This window comes from Bubalus kerabau, chromosome 5, assembly GCF_029407905.1.
Source record: "Bubalus kerabau isolate K-KA32 ecotype Philippines breed swamp buffalo chromosome 5, PCC_UOA_SB_1v2, whole genome shotgun sequence".
NCBI classification, from domain to species: Eukaryota; Metazoa; Chordata; class Mammalia; order Artiodactyla; family Bovidae; genus Bubalus; species Bubalus kerabau.
The window spans coordinates 85352847-85374761 of record NC_073628.1 but is presented as its reverse complement, the minus strand read 5'-3'; the positions used below and the strand labels follow the sequence as shown (position 1 = coordinate 85374761).

The 21915-nt window shown below is 36.6% G+C and overlaps 1 protein-coding gene across 2 annotated transcripts in view; it reads left to right on the top strand.

Annotated features, from left to right (window-relative positions):
* The window catches only part of CNST (consortin, connexin sorting protein), a 95138-nt gene that overhangs the window by 61849 nt on the left and 11374 nt on the right, over window positions 1-21915 (top strand). For both annotated transcript variants that reach the window (XM_055582066.1, XM_055582067.1), the window contains 6 exons: window positions 5128-5158; window positions 7211-7297; window positions 7725-7839; window positions 10020-10041; window positions 10220-10316; window positions 19166-20052. In XM_055582066.1, coding sequence (XP_055438041.1) covers window positions 5128-5158; window positions 7211-7297; window positions 7725-7839; window positions 10020-10041; window positions 10220-10316; window positions 19166-20052 — 1239 coding nt within the window. The remainder of the gene's footprint in view (window positions 1-5127; window positions 5159-7210; window positions 7298-7724; window positions 7840-10019; window positions 10042-10219; window positions 10317-19165; window positions 20053-21915) is intronic.

Genomic DNA, 21915 nt, shown 5'->3' with positions numbered 1-21915 from the left:
AACAGTGTCAGACTTTATTTTTGGGGGCTCCAAAATCACTGCAGATGTGATTGCAGCCATGAAATTAAAAGACGGTTACTCCTTGGAAGGAAAGTTATGACCAACCTAGATAGCATAATAAAAAGCAGAGACATCATACTAAAGGCCCGTCTAGTCAAGGCTATGGTTTTTCCAGTAGTCATGTGTGGATGTGAGAGTTGGACTGTGAAGAAAGTTGAGTGCCAATGAATTGATGCTTTGAACTGTGGTGTTGGAGAAGACTCTTGAGAGTCCCTTGGACTACAAGGAGATCCAACCAGTCCATCCTAAAGGAGATCAGTCCTGGGTGTTCATTGGAAGGACTGATGTTAAAGCTGAAACTCCAGCGCTTTGGCCACCTGATGCAAAGAACTGACTCATTGGAAAAGACTCTGATGCTGGGAGGGATTGGGGGCAGGACGAAAAGGGGACGACACAGGATGAGATGGCTGGGTGGCATCACCGACTCGATGGACATGAGTTTGAGTAAACTCCAGGAGTTGGTCATGGACAGGGAGGCCTGGAGTGCTGCAATTCATGGGGTCGCAAAGAGTCGGACACGACTGAGCGACTGAACTGAACTGAACTGAAAATACACTGGGCAAGAATTCTACCTAGGTAACATAACATATTCAGATGACTCTTGAACTCACTCCAGAGTGGCCTTTGTGCCACTACCCCGCCAGAATTGCACTGTAAATGCCAGGATTGATCTCCGTGTTGCACGCTCATGTGAATCTAGTTGTTAGTCCTCAGTTTTCTTCCTACCGGAAGTATTAGAAGCCTTGACAAGTTGATCGCATGCTCTATTTTGCAGCATTTTCTTTTGCTTTTTAGGACCCCCCACTTTCCACTTTTATATCTTACCTCACTGGATATGCCTTCTCTGGGTCATTTGTTGAGTCCTCCAAATTTTACTGATTGTTAAACATTGGAGTTTTTGAGGATTCAGTCCTGCAGTATAGACTAAATGTCCAGCTTCCTGAGGCATCTCATGGGCCTTTCAAACTTAAGATGCCCAAAATCAGACTTTGACTTTTTTTTCCTCCCTTTTGTTAGATGGCATATCCATCCCTCTAGTTGCTGAGACCAAATACTTTGAAGTCATCCTTCACTTTTCCCCACGTCCGTATCTAATCAGCAGATCCTGCCAATCTATTTTAAAAATATATGCAGATTCTGATGTCTTCTTTCCTCCTTCATTGCCGCCATCTTGATAGTACAAGACACTATCAGATTTCATTCAGATTCTTGCAGTAAACTAATTGTAGAACCCTGTCTGCTTTACCTTTATTTCCATTTAGGTTTTTTTCCCTTTCCTCGACACAGCAGTCATTGTGATCCAGATAAAATGTTAGTTGGGATCACGAGACTTCTCTGTTCAAAGCCATCCATTGACTTCTTTTCACATTGAGAGTAAAAGCCAAAATTCTTACCGTGGCAAGAGACTCCATGATCTGGCCCTGTTACCTCTTAGACCTTAATTCCTAAAACTCCTTCTTATTCACTTCTTTCCAGGTACACTGGGCTCCTAGCACTTCCTCAGCTATACCAGGAATGTTCCTACGTCAGGGCCTGTGGTATTTCCTTTTCATCCTTTCTCAGGAAGTCAGTATATGATGTACTCCACCAAAACAAGAGAGTAAACCAAGGAACAGGAAGATTAAGATAAAAGAAAATGGGGTGCTACCCCGGCGATGGGTGAAGGGGGTCTCTAGGAGAAGAGAGAGTCTTAGATGACAGCTTTGTACCAAGAAGGAGAGTGTACCCACTTTTATTTGAGCAGATCAGAAGGGTCTGGGGAGAAACTTTTATATCATTTTCCGATTTCTGAATATTTGGTGTGTCTGAATACATTGAGGGAAGTTTTCAACTCTTGATAGACTAGCGTTGTATAAGCGATAAGTGCGTGGAAAACTATACCAAAAAAAAAGGAAAAAAGAAACTCCAGAGAAAACAGAAAGCTTTCATGAAAGGAAAAATAATGAGAGTTTACTACATGACTTACTCATAATAAGGTAAACATTAAATGTTTGCCTACCTTTTACTACAATATAACAGCTATAACAGCGTGGGATAGGTCAATATGTGAGAGAAAGTATGTGTGGTATATGTTTGTAGGGGAAGGAGCAAAAGACGCAATCCCCCATTTTCTAAAACTGAAAAAAAAAATCAAGAAATAGAAAATATAAGCCATAATATTAAGAGATACAGCATTTTTTAAAAAAGAGATATCTAAGTGCTTGCTCCTGAAGAAAGGAGAATCGGACACGAACAGCAGGGCCTTTCTTAAACACACCTTATAGAACCGTTTAACTCTTTAAACCATGTAAATATATATATTTTTGATAAAGGTAAGAGGTAAAAGAAGAAGTTTATAATTCAGACATAAAGTGAGAATAGTTTCTAGGTTAAGGTGGTAACAGTGGAAACACAGAGAGGTGAATTTGAAATCTTGACCTAGGGACTCGGTGTAGATAATGAAAACAGGGATGATAAAGAAATCAGAGAAGAATAATTCTAGGAATACCCAGTTAGGAGGAATGGTAGTACCACTGACAGAAATAAGGAAGTATTAATGGAGAGTTAATTACAGGATAGTTACTATTTCTAACATATTATATGGATGAATATATGCTAAAGGACATTTGATATTAATGACTATGATCACTGCAGATATTCACTTACGTTTTTAGCTCTTGGAACTCTTTTTTTCTTTTGGCACTTAATATGTTTTATTGATTCTTGTTTTCCAAGCATCCGTTGTAAATCTCCGTCAGTATTGACATAACAGTAGTAATAACAGCCTCAATGATGAGAATACTAAAATAGGAAATACGGTTTTAGTACCACTATTCTAGGTTTTTTAGGCCATTTAATCCTCACAGTAATACTATCAGAATGACACATTATTACAACCAAAGAAGATTTTTTTTTTAACTTGTCTGACGTCACACAGCCAATAAGTCATAGAGACAAGATTCAAGTCCATGTCTGGTTCCAGAGTCCACACTAAAGTTCTTGGATCTCTCGAAGATTCCATTTAAAAATTACTTTTCTTGGGGACGTCCCTGATGGTCCAGTGGTTAAGACTCTGCACTTCCACTGCAGGGGGCATGGGTCTGATAGCTCATCAGGGAAGTTCCACAGACCGTGTAGTGTGGCCAAAAAAGAAAAATTACTTTTCTTGGGTGTAAGTAATCTCTTATACACTGACTTAGTTAATATAATGGCAGGTTAGCTGTAAGTGTATAACCTAAGTCATAAACTTGAGAGTTTTTCATATAGACGTGAGAAGAAGAAGTTCAAGTGCTGTACTCTGTGCTCAGTGAGCACGTCATGAAACTCATCTCAGACTCAAGCAGGAAATGGCTTCACTGGGATCCTTGAAGCCACTCTGTGGGACTGCGGACAAACACATACGCCTTCCTAACTCCTTTTTGTTCCCGGTAGATAAAAGACGCCTGAAACCAGGAAAACCTTAAAATTACTACCCTCCCAAAGTGATTTTCAACTCACTTCTTCACGATTCTACTCTGCACCGGTAGAGTATTTCTGGTCCAGAGTCAGCAAGTGCAAACCGTTTTAAGCACTTGCTGCTGTGTCCTGGGCGCTGTACTAGACACACGTTCTGTCTCCTAGAGTTGTAGATATTACTGACCCTGTTTTACAAATAAGGAAGCCGAGGTCCAGAGTCACACAGCTGGCAGTGGCAAAGTTGGTCTAGAACACAGTCAGGTTATTCACCTTCAAACGTTCATGTTTTTCTGCTCTACCAAGCTACCTCCCGGATTTAGACATTTGGGGCATCAAAGAAAATCACACCTTCTTTTACCCTGCTCGACTTGCCAGGAGTAGGTTTTTATAGGAGAAGGCACCCTGTGTATTTATTTTTCAAGCTGCCCTTTCACCTGTAAGTGCCTTTTTACTTTTGAGACCTTGGGTTTCATGATCCTGTCTTTATGGTTGCACTTATGGGACTGGAACTGTCCCAGAAGTCTGAAAGCTAATTGATTAAATGACAATTTACAGAGAGGTGATTGGGTCCATCTATATTGTTGTTTTGCTCCTGGAAGAATATTAGATATATAGAATAAATTTTAAGCTAGGCAACTATTTCCTTTAAAACTATACTTTTTCCACTGTGGGATTTAGAGAAAAAAACATTCCTTTTTTATTTCTAATTTATAGGTTTGACTGGTACTTTATTGCTCTTTGTACTGATAGCTTCCTGGAAAGTAGAGATCATGATCCATAAACAGAATACCTTTTTCATTAGAGACAGGAAAAATCAGGGCAAACTGAAAGTGTAAACTACTTAATGAAGTATTTTAAGTATGATGATAGTCAATTCATGCAAATATTTCTCCATGTATACTTTTGGTTTTACTGTTCTATTGATAAATGCTATATCTGAATAAAGGATTCCAAAGTTTTTAGACTCAAAGAATTTTTAAATTTAAAGTTGCCCTAGAATGGATCTGCTAAGGGATATCCCTCAACTGGGTGCAGAGGCTGAGTCCCTGGACCCTGCCTTCCCATCCAGTGCCCTTTATCCTGTGCAGAACTTGGTATCTATTCCAAACATCATTGCTCAACTAGTAGCACTTGGTCTGTCCTTTTCTGAAATATCCAAAGAGAATGAAAAGTCAGTGTCCCCCTGAGGTAGTTTGTGAAATACTAATGAGAGGAATGCGTTTTAAGATCCCTTGTGACCTGACATAGTTCAGTTTTTTAGTTTATGATACAGCCATCCTTTCATTCATGTTCTACTTTATAAGCCTCGATAGCATCTCTCTCATTCTTTAGAGTTCTTATTCTAAACTCTAGTGAATCAGTGATGTTTGCTTTGACTTGAAATAGAATAGAAAGAATGAGATTGTGTGCAGACCAAAGAATGTCTGTGTTTGCTTTTCTTGAGACAAGTGACTTCAAAAATGTGTCTTGTGCCTAGAGTCATATTTTTTTCTGAACTGGCGAATATAGTTAAGAGTATTCTTAGTTTGATATCAAAGATTTTGAGAGTTTCAAGGTTTTGGTTTCTTCCAAATTTGTCTTTTTATTCAACTGTTAATTTAACTTTCTCTGTTTTTTATTTGTTTTTAACAGATAGCAGAGTCTTATTTCCAGGAGGAGGACTGTATCCTTTTTTTAATTACAAGAAGAAATGCCTAGAACGCTTAGTGAATTGCCCACTTTTAAAATTGAGATTTACCTACAATGAATGTATGATCTGCTGTTGTCACTGGATTTTGTTTCATGCACCCATGTAACCATCTCAGAAAACAAGATGTAGGAAATTTGTTACTCCAGAAAATTCTCTAGAACCACCCAAGTTTGACCTCCTGTGGACAAGCTCCAATTTTACCAAAATCTAAATATTTGTGTGTGGAGGAAGGGGAGAATGCATGTTGCAAAAAAATAAAAACCCATTGGATTTGTTTTCTTTTGAATTAAACAGAAGTACAAAGCAAGTAATATTCATATGGTAGAGTTTGTCAGCCATATTATACATAGCAAATCTCATGACTCTTATTATAGCTATATATATAGCAAAGGGAAGATTTGCTATATCTAATTTGCAAAATTTGCTATAGCTATTGCTGATGAAGAGTTCTTCATTAGCGATAAACAGAATAACCATTGTCAAGGAAGACTGCATGTTAACTGTTGTTTGTGCTGTCTCTTCAGTCATGTCTGACTCTATACAACCCAATGGACTGTAGCCTGCCAGGCTCCTCTGTCCATGGGATTCTCCAGGCAAGAATACTGGAGTTAGTTGCCATGCCCTTCTCCAGGGGATTTTTCAGACCCAGGGGTTGAACCCACATCTCTTACGTCTACCTGTACTGGCAAGCAGGTTCTTTACCACTAGCACCACCTGGAAAGCCCATAACTTTAGTAAAAGAAAGATTTATTCCTTCCATTTTTTAATTTCCCTCTCTTAAAATTGTTTTTATTTTTTCAGAGAAGGTCCAATATATACACTTTAGAGAGAACTCATCCTAAGTATCTTTATTTCCCCATTTGTGTGATTTCTTTTTTCTCCTAACCTTACTGATTTTCACTACAGATTGGGGGACAAGCAGTTGTCATCCTGAACCCCTATCAAGTAAACTAGTAAAGTGTGGTAGAAACTTAGGGCAGTGGCTGTTCATCACTAAGTCTGAAGGAAATCAAATTCTTAAGGAAATGAAGTTTAGGACTACCCAAAGGATGAGTATGATGTAGTAAAGTGCAGAGTACATCAACTTCCCTGGGAGCTCCTAGAAATGCAGACTCGTGGGCTTTAGAATCAGAGCTTCTGGGGATCAGACTCATGAATCTGTATTTTACCAAGATTTTCAAATAACATTTATGTTCAGTAAAGTGTGAGAAACATTGGTATATTTTTAAGTTATGAGCAGAGGAAAATAGAATTGTCTCTGCTTCTCCCTGGTCTATTTTATGATCCCTGGCATATATTTAAGACACAAATGAGAGAGAGAACTGAACCTCTGAGTGACCATGGGAGGACTAAAAAGCTAAACAATGAGTTTTTTCTCTTCCTTCTTTCTGGGTCAACATTTAGAACATGGCCCAAAGGAAGGTAGACAGTTGGACAGCTTGTCTTGACCTCATATAATGCTAAATGTGTGATACAGATGGAGAAGGCAGAAATTCCTAAGAAAATCTACCAAAAAAAGTCAAATCACATAATTATAAAAATCACTATGGCAAGTTAATTTACAAAAAAAAAAAAAAGCATTCAGTGAGAAATAAGGATCACAGGGAGTTGAAATCAGAAACAAACATTTGACTAGAGGGTAACATAGTGGCTTGACAGAAGGTAATTTAAGGAGAGAAAAAGGAGGGGGAACACTTAGATTATGGATTCCATATGGGCCCTATTTCCAATTAAATTATATTTAATTGACTCTGCTAGAGGTATTATTAGCAAGCAGGCATTTCTTGAACATTAAAACCTTCTTTTTGCGTCTTCTGTTTACTGATAGAATAGAAACCAGGTAGCTTAATGCATGATATGCAACATTAAAATTTACCTACTTCAAAACCAAAAACCCTTACTTTTTTGTTTAAATTTAAAATTATTTAGAGCCCTCTCAGTTTTTTATAAACTTCAAAATTCTCAGTTGATCTAAGACATTATTCTGTAGCCTGGATTCCTATTTTCCTTAAATTTTCTATTCAGATGAGAAAGCAATGAAATTCATTCAGCTCGAACGACTGTATCACGAGCAATTGCTCGCAAATCTTTCTGCCATTCAAGAACAGTGGGGTGAGTACAAACTAAGGTAGAATGCAGAATTATCAATAATCTAACAAGTTGCTATCTAGAAAGTTAACATATTTGACCTGGTTTTCTAGGTCAGGAAGTAGATGTTTCTAGTCAAGTTAGTGTTGCAAAGAAAGTAGCATTTTTACGGCAAGTTTACCTCATTTTAAGAAAGTTTTTGTCTTTGTTTTTCATACCAGTGCCAAGAAAAGAACACTTGCAACTTTTTCATTTCTTCTGATGTCCTTGGCTGATTTAGTCTCTGGGATATATACTTAGATCTAAAAGCAATCACTTAGCTAATTCTGTGTTAACTTTGGGCTGAAAAGATAATTTTGCATGATAATCTTTATCAGTAGTGCCAGTTAAGTATTTTCCCTTCTAAACATGTTTTGTAATAGCTAGTGACTAACAAATATTTTAAATTTAGAAACAAAATGGAAAACTGTACAACAACATACAGTTACACCTTTGAGGAATTCAGAAAAAGGATTTAATGGTGAAGATTTTGAACGGCTTGCTAAATTTTGTGCAACACATCAAGAGTAAGTACTTGACTGTTTACAATGAATTGGAATAGAATATTGGAGAAGCATTGTAATACTGAGTATTTAAAATGCAGAATTCACTTCTTTGTTTTGTTAATACTAACTGGAGAAATTAAAATTAATAAAATGATTAGGTTCCTTTCTCAGATTTTATCTGTTTCTTACACAAAACTTAGCAAAAGGTCTGTTTTACAAAATTCAAAGCACCTTCTAATTAGAAATTTTTTAATGTAACTTCTAATTTCGATTAATTTTTGCTTAAGAGGTTAGGTGATTCCGATGGAAAAATTTGTGTTAGGATTTTTATTACAATTGTTTTCCAGTGTTTCTATGTCTGTCACTGTTTATATGTTGTAGTAAAAACACACTTTTAAGAGTAGCCTAATACTGGAATGCAAATGCATTTAATCAGAATACCAGATAATTTTAAATTATTTGATTTGTATCAAAGAGTTGGATTTTTAAAACTGAACATAGTAATAATAAAGAACTTAAGTATATATATTTTAATTTATTATTTGAAGACTCAGAATTATAAAGGTGAGGGGATATGATAATTATTAAACTAGTGCAGATTTCTGGGATGTACAATTTTCTTGTGTTAGTTTGAACTTTTGAAACAGTCTTTTTATGGATTCTGCATTATGACCTAATTTTAATATGTTAAATAGGTTAACTTTTGGCTTTGTAAAACTTTTAAATACTGGAATATTAAAAATAGATAAGGGAGATTGTTTTCTTACTTTCAAAATATTCAATATAGATACTTTTCTGCTCTTCCCAGGGAACTAATAATTGTTTAATCTGTTACAAATGTTTTAATTATTTAAAAATAAAGAGTTATTGAATCTAATATAGACGTGACTCTTTTTCTTTTTTTTCCTCTTTTTAAATATAAGGCAACTTGCCAACACATAATGTTTTTTTAATTTTTATCGCAGTATAGTTGATTCATAATGTGGTGTTAGTTTCAGGTATACAGCAAAGTGAATCAGTTATACTTTTATACATATACCCACTCTTTTTTAGATTCTTTTCCCATATAGGTCATTACAGAGAATTGAGTAGAGTTCCCTATGCTATACAATAGGTCCTTATTAGTGCCGACACATAATTTAAAAACTAGTCTTCAGTCACATTGCTTCACATCTCTAGAGAATTTCTGACTAGTGAACAGTAGATAGTATTATAAACCAAACCTAAAATTTTATGCTTATATTTGATAATTCCCCAAAATTATACACCTAAAATTAATACAAAATGTTTGAATATTACAGTACACAGCTGAATTTTTACATGTACAGATACATATATGTAACTAATACTCTGACCAAGAATCAAAACAGTCCAGCCCCTCAGAATTAGCGCCCTAATTTGTGTACAAAGCCAGCACCCACCCCCTCAGATAGTAACTGCTCTCTGAGTTCTGTAACACTGTATTTGCCTGTCCTGCAGTTTTACATAAATGTTACCACACAGACTAGATTTTTGTATCTAGCTTTTTTGTGCATGATTACGTCTGTTACATGTTGTTACCTGCAGTGGTAATTTGCTCTGCTTTACTCCTGTGTGGATTCATTATGTGACTGTGCAGCAATTTATTTATCCATTATATTGTTAATAGACATTTGGATTGTTTCCAGTTTTTTAATATTATGAATAAAATGGCTGTGAACATTACTGTGTATACTTTTTGGTGAATGTATGCATTCTTTTATCTTGAGTGTTTCCTAAAATATATTTACAGATTACGTCTTTTTTTATCCTTTTCTGTGGAAAATGTGAATAAAATTATCTTCTACCATAATCAACTTTAGACGATAATGACATAAACTGAAATTTTGATATGTGTAAAATACTCTTGAAATACATGAATAGCAAAGGTTGACATTTTTTCCCCTGCTGACTCTCAGTATTTATAGCTTCTTTGGAGGTTTTTCATTAGTTATTGGCCATCTAAGAAGATTAACACATGATATAGTTGCACTTTGAACTGTGTGAACCAGTGGTAATGTTTCAGCAGTGGAAATGTTCTGTGCTAATATTAGAATCCAGAGAAGCTGTATTTTTTCTTTCTTTTTTTTTACAGCCGTTTCAGTGACATTTGTTTGGAAGCATTTTGCTGCTATAATATTTTTTTTAATTCTTTTTTCCCCTCTCTCTCTTTTTTCCTACAGTCCTCTTTTATCCAAAGATAAGGTAAGAGATTTTCTTTGAAAATGTTTATAGGAAAAACGTAGAGTGTCATGTTTTGTTGTATGGACTGGTTTAGAAAAGAATGAAACCTTCCTCAAATTGTTTTCAGCTTTCTAACTTAATGCAACAGTTTCCCCCAAAGTTTTTTTTTTTTTTTTTTTCTTTTTGAAAAACTTTTTAGATAGCAGCTGTCCAGAAGTCCCTGGGAAGGAAATGCTTTACGCAGTTAATAGTGTCTGAAGATCCAAAGGAAAGAGGAGCTACAGCCAAAGAGCTGGGTATGTTTTTAAATTAGAAGTAGACATTAAAAATGCCTGCCTCATATAATATTTTACAAGTATTACATCTGAGTTGCTGTGAAGGAGCTTTTTTACGCATACTGCTCCTAGACAAACAGCAAAGCAAGGTTTTTTTTTTTTAACATTGTATAATCCTATTTTTAGATATCTAGTAGTAGAAATTATAAAATCTAAATTCTTATAAAAACATAAAATTGTTTCATGTTTTCAGTAGGTGGTTTTATGTATCTAAGAGAATATGACAAGACTGCAAATAAGCTGTGAAAGCGAATTGGTTTTAGTGCATTAAGGCATTCTTTTCTGTATAAAAACCAACAATTTTTTTACAAACTTTACCAGAAATTTTTTTCTGTAAATCTAGATATTATCAAGATAAGCTCTGTATCTTGATAGCTTATCTGTAGTAATTTATTCTCTTCCTTTTTTGTTGGCTAACATGGTATACTTTAATTTGTATATATATATTTCTAAAGCATTTATAGTTATGTTTTATATCACTGTGTCTTATATCAAAAGTTACGAGTTTTAGAAATTTGTTTTCTTATAGTAATAATGTATGTTCATTATAAAAACTTTAGAAACTAAAGATAGATTTTTAAAAATGTGTTTTAGAGTATTTGTTTTTCCATGTATATGATTTTAGTACTACTTTATATTCCTGGGCCTGAAAACTCTGATATTAAACAGGCAGCATCATGTGTCTTAACTGAATTGCCTGAAGAGATAAAATGATGATGATGATGCCTTCAATTTCACTTGCCTTTTTCTCTTTTAAGTTTTTTCCCCTCAGATCTTTACTTTATCCCCTCTTTTCTTATGTGGCAAATTTGGGTTGCCTTAGGTCAATCCTACTATATTCTATTCTTCCTGTCTCTTTTTTCTGGTCATTTTTATGGAAATCAGAATATAATGAGCTTCATAAACATCCTATGGGAAAACATCACAAAGTAGTCACCTAGTTTGGGTGTGAATATGTCTCTGTGTTGTGCACATTGGGAAGAAGGCTATTCTAAGTTTGAGTCTGACACTGCCCAGCAATAGCTCGGCACTACTTCCAGCTTAGCCTCTGCCGCAGGATGAGTGGCACAGACAGGGAAACTGAGATACCACACATAAGCCACTTACTTGGTGCTTTGACTCACAAGCAGAACCTGTGTCTTCTGGTTTCTAACTGAATTGCAGCAGACTTCTGCTAAGGAAGTTGTGTGGATTATCCGATTCCACAGTGCAGACGTTTCATTAATAACCATTTTATGGGAAGGGTGTGAACTAAATTCTAGAGAAAGAAATCTTGCCAAGTCTGATAAAATAGTATCTTTTAAAGAAAAATGTCAAATCTCTCATAGTCTACTCAGACAGGTTATTCTATGAATAAATACAGAGAAATGTAAGAAAGAATAAGAAAAAAATAGAAATATGAAAATATTACTTTAAATGATTTGTATTTAATATATTCTCTTTGTTTTACCCCGTATTCCTTAAGATATTCCATAAGATACTCTAATATCTTATGTGTTCTACAGTTTAGAGTTTTGCTTTTCTTTCTTTATATATGTCTTGGTCTTAAGCTCCTTGTATAATAAGTAACTTGCTTTTCTCTGTGTGTGGTTGTTTTCTGGTATCAAACTTGTCTGGTCTGAATCCTCTCTCCACCACTTAAATTTGTGTGACCTTAAGAGACTTCCCCTGGCAATCCAGTGGTTAAGACTCCGCACTCCCAATGCAGGGGCACAGGTTTAATCTCTGGTTGAGGAGCTGAGATCCTGCATGCCACGTGGCCAAAAGGAAAAATTTGTGTGACCAGAGACAAGTTGCTTAACTTTTTTCTGTCCCTGCCTTTGCTCACCTCCAAATGTGGATTATTTTTACCTCATAGGATTTTTATGAGGATTAAGTTAGTAATTTCATTAAGGTTTAGAACAGTACCTGGCACAAGGTAAGAAATCTACGTGCTGACAGCTCTCATTACCCTTCCTCCACCACTTCCTCCCATGTTATCACCACCCCCCATGGCTAGTATTCCATTAATGTTCTCTATGTGTTATTCATTGCTGCTGCTGCTGCTAAGTCACTTCAGTCGTGTCCAACTCCGTGCAACCCCAGAGACGGCAGCCCACCAGGTTCCCCCATCCCTGGGATTCTCCAGGCAAGAACACTGGAGTGGGTTGCCATTTCCTTCTCCAACGCATGAAAGTGAAAAGTGAAAGTGAAGTCCCTCAGTCGCATCCGACTCCTACTTTTCTAATTAATCTACCATGATTAAAGTCTCCAAGTTATTTACATATTACTTTATATTTTCAGCGTACTTTTATGTATATTATTTCATCTTTTCCTCTTAACAACCAATTTAAGGTAGACTAAGTCATTTTAAGAAACTCAGGGAAGGTAAGTGACTTATCCAAACAGAACTAATTAGAACACAAAGTTAAAACCCTGTTTTCTGGCCTTGAAGCCCATGTATTTTATAATATTTTAATTCATTTTTATTAAGTATTACTTATATGTGAAAATATGTTACATATATACATTATAACAATGTATTAAAAAAAATGAAGACCTATGAACCTTATACCCAACAGAGGGACTAGATTATTGTCAGTCCTCCTGTTAAAACTACCTTTGTGTTCCTTTCTATGCCATCACCTGCTTCACTCCCCTGCCCCAAGGTAGTCATTATCCTGAGTTCTCCATTTATCATTCCCTTCCCACTTTTTAATCAACTTTATTGAAGTACAGTTTCCATGTAATAAAATATACCCATTTTAAGTGTACAAATTGATGAGTTTTGGCAGTTTTGTACACTCATGTAACTACTACCCCAGTCAGAATATGGATCATTTTTAATCACTCCAAAATCTTTATCCCACCTCCAGTCCCAGGCAACCCAGTGCTTCCTGTTATTATCAATAGGTTTTCCTTGTTTTAGAATGTAATAGAAACAGAATTGCTCAGAATACTTTCTTCTGAGAGTTACCCTTATGACTAAATGTACCATTAATACATTTTTTTGTTGCTGAGTAGTATTCCATTTTTAACTTTACACAATTCGTTTATCCACATAATTGTTGATAGATATTTGAGTAATTTCCAAGTTGGAGATATCATGAATAAAACTAATAGGAAGTTTGTTTGTTTGTTTGTTTTGTAGATAATATGTTTTCATTTCTCTTGGGTAAAGAACTGAAAGTAGAATCAGGGTCATATGGAATGTACATTTTTAACTTTGTAAGAAACTGTCAAAACAGTTCTACAACGCTGTTGTCCCATTGTATACCCTGCCAGCAATATATGAAAATTTCAAATCCTTGCTGACATTTAATATTGTCAGTCTTTTTTTTTTTAAGTCATTTTAGTAGATATGAATGTCATTGTGGTTTTTAACTTGTTTTTCCCTGAGGACCAAGTGTATACATTTTTAGTTTTGCATTAATCTCTGTAGAAGATGTACTTAATTTATACTATTATCAATATTTCAGACTTAATAAAGGCACATTTTTTTCATCAATCTGCCAAAATAAATATTAACATTGAAAATTTCTTTTTCAAGCCTGATATATCACTCAAATGTTTTTACCTGATGATAATTAGTGAGATATTGAGAAAGTATAAGAAACATGTTAATTCATGAATCCTTTAGTCTCATCCATAAATAACATAGGGAATTTTGCCCTAAAGAGAATTCATGGCAGAATGGGGGTTGCGAGAGTAACTCAAAGGCATGTGCATTTGTAGAGCACATGTTAGAACTTAGATTAAGCCTAACTTCTCATTTGAGAACTACCTCTTTAATTTGGTATTATTAAGTATGTCATACTTTCAACTATTATTCCATTGTTATTTCATCAGAGTAGAATTTTTTTTTTAGTGTGTCTTAAGTCAATGCAATAGGGATTAGTAGACTTACCTTACTACATCTTTGGGCTCAAGAAAGCAAGTTAACAGAAATTCATGTTAGTATTAACAGAAACATTAGCAATAAGTTTATACTGTGATACCTGCCTGAAGAAAATTCAAAATATATTTTTGGTTAAACATAGTGGATCGACCATTTACTTCTACTTTTTTTTTTAAATACTATTGAAATGTCACAAAGGAATCCTTAAAGGCAGAAAGCCAGAAGGACAGAATTGGCAAGGAACCAGCAGCAGATATGACATCCAGAAAATGTTGGAAGCTGGGAAGCAGATGGATGGGTGACAACTGGCTTAACATACCATGCATGCTCAGTCGCTCAGTTGTGTCTTTGCAACTCCATGGTTTGTAGCCCACCAGGGTCCTCTGTCCATGAGATTCTCCAGGCAAGAATACCAGAGTGGGTTCCCATTACCTTCTTCGGGGGATCTTCCCCACCCAGAGATAGAACCTGCATCTCCTGCATTGGAAATGGATTCTTTACCACTGAGTCACCTGGGAAACCCAACTTACATACCAGAGAAAGCCAAAAACTAAGTGTCTACAGGGAAAAGGTTGATTTCTGCCTGAGAGGGTTTGGGAATTGGAAGCACAGAGAGTACCTCTAAATTTAAGTTAAAAAGCTGTGTAGGAAGCATTTAGACCTTGATGTCCCCTCTCTACCAAATAGGAAGCCCTATTGGAAGCTAGACATAATACAGCAGTGTCTTCAAAATTGTGAGAGAAAAGGATTTCTAACCTAGAAAACTTTACCCAACCAAAGTTTTAGTCAGTGGTGAAGGAGTAAAGACTTTAAGATGTGAATAAACTTAAAAAGTTTACCTTCCATGTACGTTTTGTTAGGAAGTGTCCTTATAATAAGAGAAAATAAACAAAGAGGAAGACCTGGGATTGAGAGAAAACAAGGTTTCCAAAATAGAGCCAAAATGAATTCCTAGGATCATTGGGAAAGGAAATTCCAGGACAATACCTGTGTAGCAAGCCTGGAAAGGAGTTCCAGGTCAGGGACTCAAGAAGAATATGTTTTAAAGCTGAAAGATTATCTGTTGTTACATATACCATAGTTGTCCATCTGTCAGAGTTCAAAGATGCATAGATTAAAATTATTTTTAACAGAGTAATGAGGCAGTAATCAACACACAAAAAAACAGCATAAATGAGAAAGAAAAATGCAGTCTGGGTATCTTGTGAATAATACTTACAAAGCCATAGTACTGTAAACCTTAAATATTGATTTGCCCCAGATTTATGTTGAATTGTAATGGGAGCGAGAGGGGAAAGAAAACATCACTGTGGGGGCAAAGAATCTAAAGAACCATGAGAACTAACTCTCTTCCTTAGTAGGAAGTTAGTAGGTGGTCTCTAAAACTGAAAAGTCAATAGATAACAATGGAAGTCTTCTCTAGAAATGGAGGGTAAATATGAGCAGAAACAGCTAAAGGAATTGAAAAGTAGCTGCCCCTAGAGAGCAGGAATCAGACAGATGGAAGACTAAGGCAGAAGACTGTTTTGCATTACCAGTAAAGACAGGTTTTTAAGCTTTTCTCCAAAAGCATAATTTGATACAACAAATTATAAAATAGCATATGTCTTGTTTGATTTGGAGACTGAATATGTATTAAAAACATCATTTATACTTTATATGGCATCACACATAAATTACAGCTACTGTCTTGATCTAGTCTGAAATTTTTGCCCTTTACATCTTAAATTACTAAATTTTTTATATTTTATATTGTTTCTAATAGTGGAATGAAGCAACTGTTCTCAGGCTAGTATTTTATAAATAATACATTGTACCAATGATAGTCTTTATTACACACCACTTACATGCTATCTTGCTTCATTAGGAACTACTTAAATTGATTGTGTTTTATCTGGTAACTATAGTCAGCCACTTCTCTTTCTGGTTGTATTGTTACTGAGTCCAAGGTCACTCTGCTTACCGCACGACAAGCCAGTACATCAGAGATGAGGTGTTGGAGGCAAGGAATACAACTTTATTCAAAAAGCTGGCAGACCAAGAAGATGGCAGATTAATGTCTCAAAATAACCATCTTATGGGAGCCTGGATGTTAGGTTCTTTTATAGAACAGAGAGGGGAAGGAGGTGAGGAAGTACAGTAAAAAGGTCCTAAGTCGTGCAGAAATCTCCGGAAATAACCAGTCTTGTGGAGGGGTTATGTTAATTTCTTTTCTGCAGCCTTTCACAGGTGAGCAGGGTCGGAATGTCTCTCTGTGAGCTGAACAAAGGTACTCTAGTTTAACATTCAGGTTGGAGGGGCAGGGTTCCCTGTGGCAGGCCATTGTGTATGCTTACAGTGGTAGATGGTGATTATAATAACAAAAGCATAAAAAGCAAAGGTTAAAGTAAAAGAAACAGACCCAACATAAAGTCAGAATTTGCTCTTCCCTGTTACAATAGAATGCCATCTCAGGCTGATTCCCTAACTTTTCAGTAACTTAGAGCTATTAAATACTCTCATTTTGATTCTTTATGACTTAGTCCTATTCTGTTCCAAATTTAACACTTAAATCTCATTTTATTCAAAGCTCTTCTCTGTCCACCAGCTCTGCAAGGGCTGGGCGCGTGGTCTGTTCCCTTTTGAGCTATCTAGATTAGTGCATAGGCCTGAATCTAGTCTATAGGGATGTTGGTGGCTCCAGCAGGACCAAGTGCGGAGGAGCTTACTTCCAAGTCACTTTCCTGGACATTTGTGGTCCTTCAGGTAACTGACCTTCAGCTTGAGACAGCATATCCATTCCTCTGATATGAGGGCCTCTCTGCCATGCGTTTATGCTGTTTACTCTTTGAATTCTATGGGTGTGTTTGGAGGGCTGTCTTCTGAACCTTTGGGTACTGGGAAGCTGGGGAGGAGAGCTTGGATCCCTTTGCAGCTGGCTGGGGCCCTCCTTGCTCTGACCTCCCCCATCTTAACAGAGAGGCAGACCAGCAAGCTCAGTGGTGAAGCTGACAACCTAATGGGGATTAAAATGGTTTTTTGCAGTCTTCCCAATTTTGAGTGATTCTTTGTTGTTCTTCAATGCTCAGTCATGTCCAACTCTTTGCTACCCCTTGGACTGCAGCATGCCTGGCTTCCCTGTCCTTCACCATCTCGTGGAGCTTTACAATCTCCCCGAGTGATTCTTTGGAGTAGAACAAAAGAAAGAATGCTTTTTCTCCCCCAAAGAGACCTCTTTTTCCTTGTCCTCTCCTCATCTGACTTTGACTTAAGGCATTGGGAGAGGTAATATGAACTCAGCAGTACAGAGCTGAGGTTGCCAGTTTCTTTCCCTGATTCTCTGAAATCAGAAGATGGCATTTACGTCCTGCCTTTTCTTTGTTACGGTATGTGCCACCATTGCTAACTGGTAATTATTGAAGTACCAATACATGAAAAGGTATAATATAATCATCACTATATTGCATCCTTGATTTTAACCTTTGGCCCATCATGTATTATTTAATTTACATCATTTTTAAATAATATATGATAAAAGAAAAAGTTAAAATTTCTGTGATAGTTGTTCAGTTGCTAAGTCTAACTCCTTGCAACCCCATGAAGTGCAGCGTGCCAGGAGTTAGGAATGCTTGATCAACCAAAAGGGCTTCCCAGGTGCACTAGTGGTAAAGAACCCACCTGCCAATGCAGGAGACGTAGGTTCAATCCCTGGGTCGGGCACATCCCCTAGCGAAGGGCGTGGCCACGCACTCCGGTCTTTATGCCTGGAGAATCCAATGGACAGAGGAGCCTGGCAGGCTGCAGCCCATAGGATCACAGTCAGTGACTTTTTGACTTAGCTGAAGTGAAAGTGACTAAAGTGACGTAGCACAGTCAACCAAAAGCTGAATCAAGAACAAGCTTCTCTGTGATCTACTAGTTTATGTATGCATTCAGTATATATTTTGTGAAAGTTTTTAAGTCAAAGGGAAGTATTTTAAATTGATTTTATTTAAAATAGAAATTGAAAGAAATATCAAAATTCCAAACCCATTTCTGCCTGGTTCCAAGACTTATGCTTTGCTTTTTACCACTGCCTGTTACTACTTCCCCTTGAGAAGTTACAAGTAATTTTCTAATACATTAATTAAAGATGCTATTATTAAGGATGCTTAAATAAATTTAAACAGATTTATGTTCTTTAGGGGCTTCCCTGGAAGCTCAGCTGGTAAAGAATCCACCTGCAATTCAGGAGATCCTGGTTTGATTCCTGTGTCAGAAATATACCTAGAGAAGGGATAGGCTACCCACTCCGGTATTATTGGGCTTCCCTGGTGGCTCAGATGGTAAAGAATCCGCCTGCAATGTGGGAGACCTGGTTTCAATCCCTGGATTGGGAAGATCCCCTGGAGAAGGGCATGGCAACCCACTTCAGTATTACCTGGAGAATCCCCATGGACAGAGGAGCCTGGTGGGCTGCAGTCCATGGAGTCACAGAGAGTCAGACATGACTGAGTGACTAAGCACAGCCCAGCATGTTCCTTAATTAGCCTTAATAGATCAGAACCAGTATTGTTTTTCTTACAATATGATACAGTATATTTCATAAACATACTGAAAATAATTCTCCCACACTTTAAAATAGTTGTTTAAATAGATGCAGCTAATCAAGTTTAGAATGTCTTTTAAACCTTTGAAAAATGACGTTTTTTCCAATTATAATGAAGACTAAGCAATATATTCTTGTTCTTAACATGTTTTTGAATAATCTGTTAATTTTTATATCTAAAGGATTACTTACTAAATGTTTAGAGTATTTCCTCTACTTAAAGATGCTATAATCCAACAGGTTGAATTTCCATTTCAGAGGTGCAGAGCATTACTGTGTCCCACGTATAATTCATGTCCTTTCTCTTCCCTTCTGTACAAAGTGCCGTGTTGAATCTTAAAACCACTTGTTTTTCTTCATCTTCAGAGAGTGAAATTTGTCTTGTCATGGAATCAGGAAAAGAAAGCCAAAATAAAGAAGAGACCCTGGAGAGCAGTCCCTGCTGTAATGAGATGGTCAGGCAGGCAGATCCCCGGAGCCTCCCGGTAACTGCAGGAAAGGGCCACACGGAGGAGCCACTCTGCAGCTCTGAAGCCACGCAGGAGCTCCACGCCCAGCCCTCGGAGTCGGCAGGGAGCAGGTCCAGCCCCCACTCCTCAGGGAACGCTCCTGAGGATGACAGCCGCTTGCAGCTGGCTCAGACAGAGGCCTGCCAAGACGTGGCCGAAACAGAGCGCATTGCTAAGGACCCTAAGGTTTCCAGCCCGTCAGTGACAGAGCCATTGATTTTACCAGGCTCTGACCATATACCTCCTGCGTTGATTTCTGAGGGTAAATACTCACAGAGAAAGGAACTCCGGTTGCCACTCCTGGATGCTTCTGAGGCGTTGCCCACAGACCAACTTGAGAACAATGAATTAAATGAGCTGCAGCAACCTGATCTCACAGAGCGTGATGGAAAATCACCAGAGGGGCAGGCTGACTCAGAGGGTTCTGAGAGTGTACTTTGTGAAAATAATCCAGTGTCTGATTTAAGTACAGTGCTACCAGAGGTGTATATGGCCCCAGAGGAACAGGGAGATAAGGAAAAACAAGTCAGTAAAGAGACAGACGACTATTTGAACAGCCTTTTAGAAGGATGCTTAAGAGATACTGAAGATTCCCTCTCATATGAAGATAACCAAGAGGAAGACTCTGATTTCCTTCAAGATCTTTCTCCTGAAGAAGCATCCTATAGCCTACAGGAGAACCTGCCTTCTGATGAAAGCTGTCTCTCTCTCGATGATCTTGCAAAAAGGATAGAGATCGCAGAGGTAAATTTGAGATTTAATATAAATATAATTTTAAAAGTAAAATGAAATTTGAAAGCACATATATGTTAAGTATTGCCTTGCTTTTGTGAATTTTTCTCTGGCCTCAAACATGACAGGGAAATTTAGTTAGCATAAACTTTGACTCACTATGTATAATCATGATGTTTATACCTCAGGTAATTATATTGCATGCCTCCAGTATAGTAAGTATTATATACACCATTTTTCGTATTTTTACGATTTTCATTCGGCAGGCCTGGGAATTATGAATAAGACAAGATTAGTTACATTCTTGTAAGGAAATCTTACATTTCTTGTCATACATCTAGAAGATAAAATACTACTGTTTCTTCTTAATACTAACATATTTTGAAATTCTTTAAAACAGTATAACAATGAATGAAACATTTTAAAATACAGTAAGAGTTGGAAATACAGACTGGATTTATCAGCTCTAGGTTTGAACAAACTAAATACTCCTTGACTAAGTCAAATTTTACAAATAATTCAAAGTTTTAAAGTTTCTCTAAATAGTAATTAAGCTAATCAAAACCAAAAAAGAGGGCAGGAGAGAATATCAAAGTGACCAAATCCTTTGTTTGAAAATACAGTTTTTTAAAGTTCAGGCCGGGGCGGCAGGTACCATACCAAAACTACAGCACCTCCGAAAGGCAGCCTGACCTAGTAGAAAGAGCGGTATGTGACAACCTTAGTTCAAATACTGACTCAGCCTTCAAATACTGACTTCAAATACTGTTACCAGCCTTATGGAGCTACCATCTAATTCTGTTTATTTCTTTGAGAATTAGGATGCTAACTACTTTTCTTCTTGTCTCATCTTATATTTTTTTCCAATTAAGCTTTTAATTTAATTTGTATCTGTTGTTTTCTGATTCTGCATTATCACTGAAATAAAAAACCATCAATTAGAAGATGGAAATGTAGCCAAGCCAAAGTAGACAACAGAATACATATGGAAATGAAACCCTGTGAGAGCTTTCTAAGATAATTACTGTCATGTTACTAGCTTGCTTTCTTGCATTTTATAGTCAACTCTCTATTAACTATGATATTTAAAATTTTTTTCTTCACAAAATAGATAAAATAGTCATTCTTTTTAACTAGATCTTTTTATTGCCATTGACAGTCAACCCTCCATAAACTGACTTTTCTTCTTAATTTTTTTCCTGAAAATTGTTTAGTAGTGCTTAATGAGTGCAGAGTTTTTGTTGGGATGATGAAAATTTTAGAACTAGATACTGGTGGTGGTTATACAACATGAATATAATTTCACTTAAAAATGGTTAAAATGGCAATGTTATGTGTGTGTGTGTATGTATATATAATTTTTGTATCATAATTTTTAAGAATAGTAAAAAAAAAAAAAAAAGATTTTAAATAGATCTAATAGTATAACACTGGACCCAGAACTCCTTTCTCTTTATTTTCATCAGACTTCTGGTACAGGGAATTATCAAAGCAAAGTCACAACCATATCCAAATCTAGGTTTAATACCAGAACTTTACTACTGTCTAACTGCTTCTTTTCAAGAATCAAGCTGACTTGTTGTACGGTCTAGTTTTACTTTTTGAAGTATAAACTGCGGAGAAGGACAGAGTGCTCCTGTTGAGTCTTCCTGCCTTAAGAGAGACTCCTGTTGAGTCTCTCCTCCCCATTTATGGTGGGGAATTACTGTTGAATTAACACTGTACTACAACTAAATGGAATAGTCCTTCCTAAAACTCATAATGTCAGCTCTTCCTAGGTTTCCTCCATGGAGATTATGCTATGTACATCTTAAAATCGTCCTTCCTGTGAAATTACTTTTTATGCACAATGGTCCCCTTTCCTAAAAGTCTGTT